At 41.4% G+C, this 12,262-nt stretch overlaps 1 protein-coding gene and 1 long non-coding RNA gene across 7 annotated transcripts in view; one reads left to right on the top strand and one right to left on the bottom strand.

Annotated features, from left to right (window-relative positions):
- Positions 1-12,262, bottom strand: part of LOC111874282 (arylsulfatase B) — a 76,922-nt gene that overhangs the window by 1,502 nt on the left and 63,158 nt on the right. For 3 of the 6 annotated variants that reach the window (XM_023869659.1, XM_023869661.2, XM_023869662.2), the window contains one exon: positions 9,750-9,832. Coding sequence is in view for 3 of the 6 variants with exons in the window: in XM_033755398.1 (XP_033611289.1) it covers positions 6,219-9,818 (3,600 nt within the window). In the remaining 3 variants the exon portion in view is untranslated. Of the gene's footprint in view, positions 1-2,695; positions 3,987-5,069; positions 9,833-12,262 lie in introns of those variants that run through there. The other 3 variants (XM_023869657.2, XM_033755398.1, XM_023869656.2) reach the window with 3 other exon arrangements.
- On the top strand, positions 8,757-10,440 carry LOC111874283. Its single transcript, XR_002844518.2, has 2 exons — positions 8,757-8,841; positions 10,042-10,440. It is a non-coding gene; the product is annotated as an uncharacterized LOC111874283 (long non-coding RNA).

Below are 12,262 nucleotides of genomic sequence, written 5' to 3'. Positions count from 1 at the left end.
CACTTTGTCCACTACAAATCCCACTTGACCAAACCCGGGATCGAACCCGGGCCGCCGCGGTGGGAAGCCAGCGACTAACCGCTTGAGCTGTGGCGCGGCCGAGATTCGAACTAAACACTTGCTGAATACAAGTCTAGGGTGTTGTTGCTAGGCAACCTGCTTGGGAGGCTGGTACAGACATTCGGGTTATCACCAAGGCCACACGGTATTATTGGATCTACGCACAAATGTACAGCTGTGTACATAAGTGCAGCACCGCATATTTCATTGAACAGGTGAACAACGGCATACATCCATATCAATACAGAGTTCTGCTATAGAAATAAGCATAGGAGTAAATTAGGCAGAACTTGAAGTAACATCAGCAAAATAGGAAAAGAACTCTTTTGTCTTTAAGTGACATATTTTACGTAAATGCAGGGCGAAATCACAGCATAATGATACTAATAGACTCTTTGAGAATGTGGTAAACCTGAAATATTTAGGAACGACAGTAACAAATCAAAGTTTGATCCATGAGGAACTTAAGGAGTCAGGATAATCCTTGCTACCGTTCAGTCCAGAACATTTTGTCATTTTGTCTTCTCGTCTGCTGTCTAAAAAACCTGTAATATACGAAACTATAATTTTGCCTGTGGTTTTATATAGGTGTGAAAATTGGTCTCTGATATTAAGGGAGGAACATAGACTGAGGGTGTTGAGGAAAATATATGAACCGAAGGGAAATGAAGTGACAAAAGGTTGGGGAAAACTGCATAAGAAGGAGTTTGATAAATTTTACTCTTTGCGAAGTATAATTAAAATGATCAAATCAAGGAGAATGAGATGGGCAGGGAATGTAGCAGGCATGGGTATAAGAGAAATGTATAGAGGATATTGGTGGGAAATCCAGAAGGAAAGAGACCACTAAGAAGGCCTAGACGTAAGTGGAAGATAATATTAAAATGGATCTTGGATAGGATGGGGTAGTATGAAATGGATTGATCTGGCTCAGTATAGGGAGTGTTGTGTACACAACACACAGCACAGTGGAAACATCTAACCACAAGCCATACAACATCAAGCTGACATCTCCCATCTTCGGGATGAATCAACAAGGAGGAGCTTAACATTTTACATGAAATGTTTTAAATTTTTAAATATTTTAACATTGACGTTTTTAACTTGAGGGAAGTTTCGGATGGGATGTGAGAATTGTTAGTGCATTCAACAATCCTAGCAAGTGTTGTGCTTTTACACGTCGACATACTGTAGCAGCGTCCACGCAGCAAACATAACTGTGTACATCTTAAACAACAACAGTGTTTTCATGATTGTACTATGTGCCTCTGATGATGGTTATATATTAAACCGAAACATGTAAGGCAGAAGTGATAAAGAAGTGACCTACAAATTGTTACACTGGACGGACTTTCTATTGACTTTGTGATTGATAGTGTAACGGACCAAAAATGAAACAATTCAAAACAGTTAATATGAAGTTACGGTCGTCTTAGAAGTGACACCATAAAGTCTGGTTAAAATATGCCAACTTTTCAGAAGAACCTGCCGCTTTCACTTATGGTCTACCCTTAAAATGGCTGCAGGAGGTTTATTTCTACTAGATTCCACGGAGTCACATCCCAGAATATAGTATTTTTCGGTATATTCCTAGGTCACGAACGATCAAGCTTAAACTTCATATGTTTATAAAAATTAAACCAAAATTATGTCAAGTATTGGTCTACATATAATGTGACGAAACCATCTTCTGGGATATGTTGTCGTGTAGTCCGTTGAAAGTCACGGTATATAGCCTCGGGGCAGACCCCATATAAAATATCGCCTCCAACAAACTCTTCTGTTACTGCCTACGTAACTGTTGCTACGATCACGTGGTCACCGACCGTTGCGTAGCAACGAATCCTAGTTTAATAGTGCCAACGCGTATTTACCGTATCGACCCCTAGCAATGAATGTTTCTTTTCGATCCAGAATTCTGGCCTTGAACCCTTATGTGTCAACATTCTGTTCCCCGACTGCTATCAATTGTTTCACAAAGGCAGACATCAAATGCTCATTGAGATGTCCATACTAGGTATTATTTAAAACAAATTTCGTCTGTTCTCAGATGAGGGTTCTATTATATTTCCGTGTAAATTACATTGTAGGAAAGTTACAGTTATCTTTTACAGTTAAGAGATATCAGGATAAATGTCTTTAGCTGATCTCATGAGATATAAAATAAATTCCGAACAGAAAATCCAGGCCTTATTAAAAAGGTCTCTCTTTTACATCAGTTTGTTATCTGCCCATTCATAAGCCATTGGTTTTCCCAAGATAATACGTTACGGATTCATAAGTATAAACACGGACCTCTATGCAACTTCACGTGGAGTTCTTAAACAAGTTATGTCACATCCTTATCGCTTATGTCAATATTGTCTAAGCGAAGAGAAAGGAAGCTTACTTTTTCTGTCTAACTCCTATTCACTGGTTGTATTTATGTTTGTAGATAAATATTTGGTCACAGATATAAAGTCACAGACTTTTATATATGATTCTTATCAAATTGTAAGCCGGTATAGCTCAGTCGGTATACAAGCTGGAATGCCGGGGTTAGACTCCAAACAGAGGCAAGAAATTTTCTCCTCTCCACAGCGTCCAGATCGGCTCTGAGGCCCACACAGCCTTTTAACCAATGGGTACGGGGGATTCTTCCTCGGAGTAAAGCGGCTGGGGCGTGAAGCTGACCATTCACTTCCATCTAATTCCTAGGTGAAGAAAGGTGCAGGCATGCCTTCACTGCCCCATACACCTTCATGACGTAGTGCTTAATTAAGCACAGGCACAATTATACGTTTAACATTTACCCTCTTATCAAATTATTTGGGTTACATAATCAACAATTTCTTGCCTCTTATTACCATGTCTTGAGAATCGCCGGCCAGTAAGGATATGATATCGGAAGATGAGGGATCTACGGCGTTGGAAACCGTTACCAGGCAACGACTGGTGAAGACATGGCAGACTGAAAAGACGTAGTACGTGCTGTAGGGAACTGCAGAGTTTGCGAATTAGCGATAGCGCTATAATTACTTGTAGTTATGATCTGTAAGTGGTCAATAAATCCACTTACCAGTTCAAACCCCATCCATAGTCACACCAACATGAGATAATATTTAATACTTTATTGTATTAAACTTTTCGAAGCATTTTAATCTGTTCTTTTGCCATGTAACTGCTCAGTAGATGAATGTATGTGATGTTAAAGTAGATGAAATATTTCATCTTAACGAAATTCAACGATAAATCGAATGCAAAGAAAAAACGCAATACGAACTTGAAAAATTCTGGAAGAAGAGCTATATTTATGTTAAAATTTCTGCGTGCCGCACGATCCGTTATCAGACCCTGCGGTCAGCGTACATACAAGCCTTCAAGCAACATTCCCATCACCTCTCCTGCGACCTCGCTGCAAACCGACGCGGAGCGAACACTATGCTACTTTTATATGTAGCAAACAGATCAAGTAAATACAGCAAAGAATATTATAATTAACTTCCGATCTCGTAAGAAACCATATTATCAATCGTATTGCTCTCACTCCTGCATATATTTAGTTAAAACGTCGACATGAGTGTTAACTGAGATTTTTCTAAGTAATTCTCTTCGAATTAATAACTTCATAATCGACTCCTTTCTCACCACTACCAAAGCCTCATTATCGTAACTCCTAACCTCATTATCTGAGAAGAAGATACTAATAAATCTCTACATAAGAACGTAAAGTAACCTCCTCTCCGTCTCAGCTCCACTTGGTTCTCGGGAACGACGATAGAGGCGCCACTTGACGGCTTTCTTTCCGCATCAGTTGCAACGACTTCACGGAAAAGCAGATGAAGGCGCAAATTTGAGACTTTCCGTTGCCCGTAGGCAAAAGCATTGCTAGTATAGAAGAAATAATTCTATATGCTGTGTAGCTATAGAGCCGATGTCTTCGAAATCTGTAATCAAATTATGTTCACCTCATTTTAATTCCTTGCATACTGTTGTGGAATCCAAAGGAGTGGAAAAGGGAGGGCAAATCTGGCAAAATCTTCTAAGGTAGGCTATTGCTCAAAAGCGAACCTTTTGCTTCACACACACACACACACACACACACACACAGATGCATACACAAAACATCCCAGAATAATGTTATGACCAGGGCCCGGATTTTGATGACCTGAAAATATTTAAAAAATGACCTATAAAATGACCGAAAAAATCCAGAAAAATGACCTAAAGGAGAAAAGAAAGAACACTTCACTTCCATGTTATTCACATTTCAGAAAACATATGAAGAAAAATTCACCAAAATGGCCAAAAATGACAAGAAATACCATTAAAAGTCCAAAAATTTACCAAAAAATTACCCCCAAAATGAAAAAAATGACAAAGAAATGCCTATAAAATTTACATTTCTGTAACCAGCAGCTCATATCTGAGATTTATATATTTGAGAGCATCGCATAGGATGCAAGGAAAAAAAGACGACATGTCATCAAAATCCGGGCCCTGGTTCTGATACTGTTGATACTTTGCTGTTATTTGGTCTTGTCCATAGTGTGTAGGCGCCAACGGTAAACTTTGTGAACATCTCAAGCGAGGGCTGCTTGACGAAATTTTGTATTACCATTTTGCTTGATATTTTAGTCTTCATAACTTACTTTGTTATAAGTAAGGTAAATCTGGCCGGTCACGGTCTAAGGCATGTACTGTCTTCGCTCGCTTGGAAACCTGGATCGTGGGTTCGAATCCCACTCAGGGCATGGATGTTTAGTTTGTGTGTGCGTTTTTCTGTGTTTGTGTACAGGTAGAGGCCTTGCGACGTGCTGATCACCGGGCCCAAGGAGTCGTACCGAACGTGTAAGATCTAGAAAAACAGAAGTGAACGGAGAAGTTCATGGAGGTAGGCCTAGGCCCACTGGGGCTGTGGTGCCAAGGGGAAAAAAGGTAAATTTGTCCGTGTGCTTAATTAATTAAGCACAACGCCATGAAGGCGTATGTGGGAGTGGATGTATAGATCCACAATTTCTTGACCTCAGCACTAGTTGGAGGTGAGTGGTCAGCTTTACGCGCCCGGCCGCTTTACTTCCGAGGAAGGAGCCCCGGTACGCATTTGACAGGAACTTGAGTGGACCCCAGAGCCGCTCTGGACGACGTGGAGAAAAGAAAATTCTTGATCCTAACGGGGAACGAACTCCGGCCCCTCGGTCCTGTAGCCAGTCACTATGCCGACTATGCTATCCCGGCTCGAACTTACTATAAGCAAGGTATGAAAACACCTAACAGAATAAGACAACATAACTCTGGATCATCTGCATAAGTATATAGAGTGCGATTCTAAATTATTGTCGTGGTTTACGTTTATAAGCCACGGAAACCCCGACAATAATTTAGAACCACATTGTGTATCACTGTTTTGGGCGTTAAGTTGTAAGCAGAGGGATGTATAATACTGTGTTGTAGCAATGGATTATGGGCAATATAGTCCGAAATATTCCATATTCGCGTGGGATATCAACACTGAAGTCTTCGATGAGTGGCAGTTAACACGCATTTTTCTATTGTAGTATGTGAAAGCAAAAATAATATACCTTTATATATTATTTTAAAGTAAAATATTATTGCATAGAAATACATAGATTTTGACACATGACTTCCATACAGCAAGATTATTTATCTATATAATAAAATCGTTATGTTGCTGCGTGAAATTATGGCATCATAATGCTCAAACACAGAGCATATACGTAGTACTAATTCTACCTGCAGAATATCTATATAAATTATAGTCAATGCTCAAGTGTAAGAGCTTTTTGAAACATTCATTTTATATTTTGTCTATACTAAATTAGATTGTGAATGCGCGAAGCGAAGAGTCTAGGAAAATGTCTTCCCTCGCCCGGGAATTGAACCCACATTATCAGATTGTTCACCGTAACCTTGTCAATACACTGACTGAGGTATCATTCTTCCCTTGTCCCGTTAAGACAGGGGCCATTTTGTCCACCAATATGTGGTAGTAGAGTGCTTGTACCAGGAACGTATAAACATTTAGACTAATTTCCAGCCGTTTATGCAATTCTGTCTTCTCTCAATTTTCAAGTTATTGCCGATGTACTCTGTAATATAAAAATGCCAAATTATACTTGTTTAATATGATATTTAGGCCTACCCGTTTAAGTGACTATTCATGGCTTTCCTTGCTGTAAAATGAGCAAGGAAAATATCTGATCCACTGTGTCCTTGGTGTGTTTCACTGTTTCTTCCAGCAGTGAGAAGTTCCTCTCCAGATGAAGTATCTGTTCGGATTGTTTCAGGAGTTCTTCTTGTAAACCGCCTTGGCTCTTCCGCAAAACGTCAGTCATGTCTGCCCTTTTCCCAACAAGCTCCTTCTCAATCTTTTCTTGATTTGCACTTAGTAAGTCGTACTTCGCCACAACTTCGTCGACAACTTTCCCCATTGCGTTCTTCATTTCCTGTTCCACCCTGGTCAACTTGTATTCATATATCTCTTTCAGCTCCTTGACTTGTGTTGTCAGAATTTCTTGCTGTTCACATAGATTCTTTACCCTCTTTGAAACAAGAGACCCATTTTCACTCCCCCAGGCTCGAACTACAGCGTCTTGAACACTTTCAATTCCCCTAGATGGCGATGCGTTTCTTTTATAAATTTGTTTCAGGGCACTGTTGATGATGTCCCTGGACATTGCTGTGTTCATCTTTGGCTCCGTCTCATCCAGGCAAATATTACCTTTTGTTCTGTTGGGAAAGACATGAACCTGCTTATCTGGGAAACATTTGAAGACCGAACACAAATTTGGGGTTGCAATTGTTATGATTCTAGGAAATATCCACTTGCTATGAGCTGCCCCACAAACCAGTGTCTCGATATTGGAGATGAGACGCACCCTTGCAGTTAGACTCAACGTTTCTGCGTCGTTCTTGATGGCCTGCGTGTCACTTACAGCCAGTCCGCTAAGCAAGTTTAATAGTATTACACCTATAAGTAGTATGAAGAGCACCAGGATCACGTGGCTGGTCACTGGCAGCAAATGAAATTCCATGTCGGATGCCTCATATTCACCATTCAGCATCAGTATTGATTTCATCGTGGTCGTCCAGATGTTTTCATAGAAAATCTTCGAGCGTGATCTGCGAAACATTGTGTGGACACAAAGGCTGAACGCTATGATGAGAGGCGAGTAAAATGACATGAACTTCACGAACGTAAGAGATACGGTCTGCAACATCTGCATCAGGATGGAGCAGTCAGGAATGCAACCAATTCGTAAGAGGAACTCAAACCAGGCGAGCAGGACCGCAATAGAGGCGCAGTGTTGTTTCGTCGCGTTGTCAATCTGTGGTACACATAAAATTACGGTCAGAATTATGTGAGATACACGAAGTAATGTGCTGGGTCTCTGGAGGTACTGCTTTGTAACAGAGAGAAATTGAGTAACCTCTCTCACTGCAAACATGGCGACCAGAACTGTAAGCCCCAATCTGATACCTAGCTCCATTTCTGTCTCCACAGTATTTTTTGAATTTGTTTCCGTTACATTTTCATCTGGCTGCAATAAATTATTTGGGAGTGATCCGTTTTCGGACTGCGGTTGAAAGTTGGTTCCATTTTCGTTATAAGGCAGGTCTGTCACTGTTTTGTTTGATTGATTGTCAACAGTTGATATGTTGCTAGGAGCTGTACTGTTTTCTTCCGTATCACCAAAAATTACTATTTCATTTTCTGTGTTCTCATTTCTGTTGTCATTTTGTGGATCGCCCAACCTCTTTTCTTCCTCACACTCCAGAACGTTGGTAATATTTTCCGTGCAATCGTTGCTTTTCCAGGAGAGTTCGTGTGTATCATTCCCCGTCTGGTTACAGTTGCAGCTAGTATTTCTATTGTCACATATTCTCCCTCCAGAATAGTCCGTTAACACGACATGCGTTGTGAGGAAACACAAGAAAACGATATAAAACAGCAGATTTATATAAAACAAGGAGCGGGCAAAATTCCATTTGAGATACAGAAAACTAGTAATTACAGGGTGCTTCAGCATGTGGCGCAACCTTCTGTCTTGACTTATGTATAGAAGGACAGGCATTTCAGCGTTCTCTTTTCTACATTTACTATTAATTTTCGGTACCAGAAAATTGTAATTGAAAGTAAGTCTAAAATCCTGGTGGTGTGGGTTCTTTTCATTCGTCTCCAAGCACTCATCAAAGAATCTTCTCAGTGTAACCCGATCGATTTGTGATAACGGCGGTTGCCTGAACTTGGTGAACATCAAGTCGGCACCGTGCTTCATTAGCATGACTACTGTATCCTGGTTTCCGTCTCTAGCCGCAATGTGCAGTGCAGTTTCCCCATAACCATCCATTAGATTAATGTCTGCACCATTCCTCAACAGAATGTCCACCACCTCGCTGTTACCACATCGTGCAGCCACGTGTAGAGCTGTGTTACCCCACTCATCCGTTGCGTCCATATCGATGACCCTACAGGCAGAACACTCACCCTCTAAAATATGTACCAAGCTCTGCTGAAGTCCTTGAACTTCCTCCTGACGCGTGACACTGAGGCGCGCCAGACAATGCAGTACTGTCCTCTGGCAGCAGTCTTTGATGTTCACATCTGCATTCCTCGCACTCAGTAACACGTTCAGCGGTTCCAAATTTCCTCTTTTGGCTACCATGTGGAGCAGGGGAACATCTGATACTGGATTCACCGTGTTCACGTTGGCTCCAGCGTCAATCAACATTCGGGCATAATTATGTTTCTCCGCTAGAGTGCAGGCGAGTTCCAAACAGGTACAGTAATATGGCTCATCATACCAGTATTCAAGGTTCACTGAGGTCTTCTTCAGCGTATCCTTGAACGTATCGAGGCAATCATGTTGGATTGATGCAAGCAATCGAATTTGAAGATTTGTTGATTTCAGGTCCTCTGATAAAGGTGGTGGTAGAATTGCTTTGAACTCTGGATAGAGCAAGAGGATAGTTTCACGAACAGTTTTAATTTCATCGGCACCTGACGTATCCAGATTCAAACGATGTTTCCCATGATGCTGCAAGATGGTCTGAATTATTGTTCTACTGCCGTTCTTTACAGCATGACCCAGAGCTGTGTGACCATACATGTCAGGTTTGTTCACTTTCAGGTCTGACTTCTCCATCAACAATGTTATGCATTGCAAGTATCTCTTATCAACGCCGTGATGTTTGCAGGATTCTTTCGTCAAAACATGCAACGCAGTACTACCATTCTTGTCCAATGTATTCACATTGATTTTACTGTGCAGAAGAAGTTCTTTCATGACCTCGTGATGGCCTTTCATTGCAGCCAGATGTAAAGGTGTACATCCGACATACCCACCCCCAGCGTTGATATTAATCCTGTGGTCGGTGATGAGGGTTCGGACCACGTCTAAATGTCCACCTTTCACAGCCATGTGGAGGCTGGTCCACCCATCACCATCTACAGCATTGATATCTCTCTTGGAATTCATCAGCAGAGATTTAACAGTGCCATTTTCCCCTTCAGTTGCCGCCATATGCAGAGGTGTGCGTCCAAAAGAAGCTTCATTTCTTGTATTAGAATCCGGACATGATTTAGAGTCTTCAGTAAACAACGTCAGAGGCACAGTTTCCGGCGTGCTACAGGAAATATCTTTCTTCTTCCGTGATGAATTTGACGAGCAACTTACTCGTTTAACTGTGTTGTCATCTTCTTCAGATTTGGGCGAATCGTTTATGGATATTCTCACGCTTTTCGATGGGGGAACCATGCTGAGTGTATCGTCTGGGAAACAAATCAAAACATATAATATATCTATTGATTTCGTATATGATTATAAATTAAGTCTTAGCTAAATACAACTTAAGTAGTACTTAAGTACCCACCACCCCATGAAGGAACATGACGGAGCAGAAGTATATATCCATATTATTAACCTTGGCATTGGATGGAGATCATTCGTCAGTTTCATGACCTGGCTCTTTTATCCCCAGGAAAGGAGCCCTCGGTACCGATTGGATAGGACTGGAAGCTGAGGAGGAATGTATATTGTCCCTGCCAGGAACGTACCCTCGACTCGTCGACCATGAAACCCGTAGACTAGTCACTACACTGATTGAGCAACTCAAAGTACGCAGAAGATATAAAAATGAGAAGAGTCTTCCACTTTTAAATACTTGTACACTTATTTTCGATATCCGTCCTCTGCTACAACATACTCGATACTAGCAATACTGTTGGTTTGTTACAAAGAGAAATTACTTTTCCAGAGAGAAGTATTTTGAGGATGCAAGTCATAATATAAATGTTATATTTTTAACCGTATAAAACCAGAGTGGTTACTATATGTATCGCGTAATTTAATAATAACAACCCTGTATTCTGCCGAGAAAGTATGTTTCTATGTTTCATATCAGTCGCACAATGAACAGTGGCTACAATGGTAACTACACTGCATGAAAGCATATCCTCCTATATCTACAAAAAGCAACCCATAGCCGCGCCATAGCTCAAGCGGTTAGTCGCTGGCTTCCCACCGCGGCGGCTAGGATTCGATCCCGGGTCTGGTCAAGTTGGATTTGTGGTGGACAAAGTGGGGCTGGGGCAGGTTTTCTCCGAGTACTTCGGTTTCCCCTGCCAATCTTCATTCCACCAATTGCTCCACAATCACTCTCACCTATCATCTGGGGCTGGTACAATAGGCCAGAAATGGCCGCAGTACAAGGGACTTAGTCCCACTCCACTAGCAATAAAAAAATTATATAAATCCTGAGCTTTACGAAATGCACGCTGGAATGCGAACTCGGAACGCCAAGATGAAGAGAACACTTGCGAAAACTGTGTTCAAATTTAGTTGACTCCGAGATTCTTGCAACGGTGACTATGAAGATTACTGTTTTCTGCGGTAGAATAACATGTAGTCCGGTATAAATAATCCAATGTTTCTGAGGAACACACTGCCTCCATTCTCAGCGTCGAAAAATAAGCCAAGCAAATAATAGCAAGAAACGCGTTTATAAAGTCCTCTGCAGAATTGTAACCCGAGCCATTTTAAACCAATCGACAGTCTCACATTTCCTATAACTCTAGTTATTTTTAGTTTCTTGTGGTGGGGTGAGACTGAGTCCACTTGGTACGTCGGCCACTAATTAGCCTATTGTACCAGCCCCGGATGATAGATGATGATGACTTTGGAGCAGTCAGCGGAAAGACAATTCGCAGGAAAAACCGTGCTCGGAGAAAACTTTCCCCAGTTCCACTTTTCCATCATAAATCTCACATGATCTGACCTGGGCTCGAACACTGGCCGCCGCGGTGGGAGTCCGGTGACTAACCGCCTGAGCTATGGTACGGCCTCCTATACCTCTAAATAAAATAATGTTGTCCCTGTGCTTAATTAAATAATCACCACGCCATGGAGATGTATTGAGGAGTGGAGGTATAGCTCCACAATTCTTGACCTCGGCGCTAAGTGGATGTGAGCGGTCAGCTTCACCCCTGAGGAAAGAGATTTAGTGAAACCCAGAGCCAGTCTGGACGCTGTGGAGAAGAGAAAAATTCCTGTCGGCAATCGAACCCCGTTCGTTCAGCCCGTAGCCAGCTTTACCGACTGACCTCTCCCGGCTCCTCTACCTATGACTGTCTTCCAAAAGATTTCTTACCTTGAGTCTTTATGATATTAAGAAATACTCTCATTACAAAGAGATTATGTTATCTTGGGCTTGTGGATACTGCGTAGCGTCCATAAAATTTACCCAGGAACCACGAGTATAGCCAAGAATTTTTATTTGCAAGAGGCAGACACAGAATTTGCTTAGGGGCTTATGTTTAAGCGGTCTTAAGAACATTTTTATGCATCGCTGTAGAGTTGTGGGTTTTCTATATTGGGATATATGTATATGACACTATATTTAAGAATTATTTTAGATTTTGGTATTAATATTTATTAATGTGGTGTTGGAGAAGGATGGAGAAGATCAGTTGGACCGATTATGTGAGAAATGAAGAAGTGTTATTTAGAGTCAGTGAGCAGAGGAATATCCTACACGAAATAAGAAAACGGAAGGCTAATTGGATTGGTCATGTTTTACGCAGAAACTGCCTTTTAAAAGAAGGTATTGAAGGAAAGATAGAGGGGCAGATAGAAGTGACAAGAAGACGAGGAAGAAGACGTAAGAAGATGCTGGATGACCTTGGGGACAGAATACTGTCATT

The sequence above is a fragment of the Cryptotermes secundus genome, unplaced genomic scaffold, assembly GCF_002891405.2.
Source record: "Cryptotermes secundus unplaced genomic scaffold, Csec_1.0 scaffold1806, whole genome shotgun sequence".
In the NCBI taxonomy this organism is placed as follows: Eukaryota; Metazoa; Arthropoda; class Insecta; order Blattodea; family Kalotermitidae; genus Cryptotermes; species Cryptotermes secundus.
The sequence above is the reverse complement of the archived record's forward strand: the minus strand, read 5'-3'. Positions and strand labels throughout refer to the sequence as shown.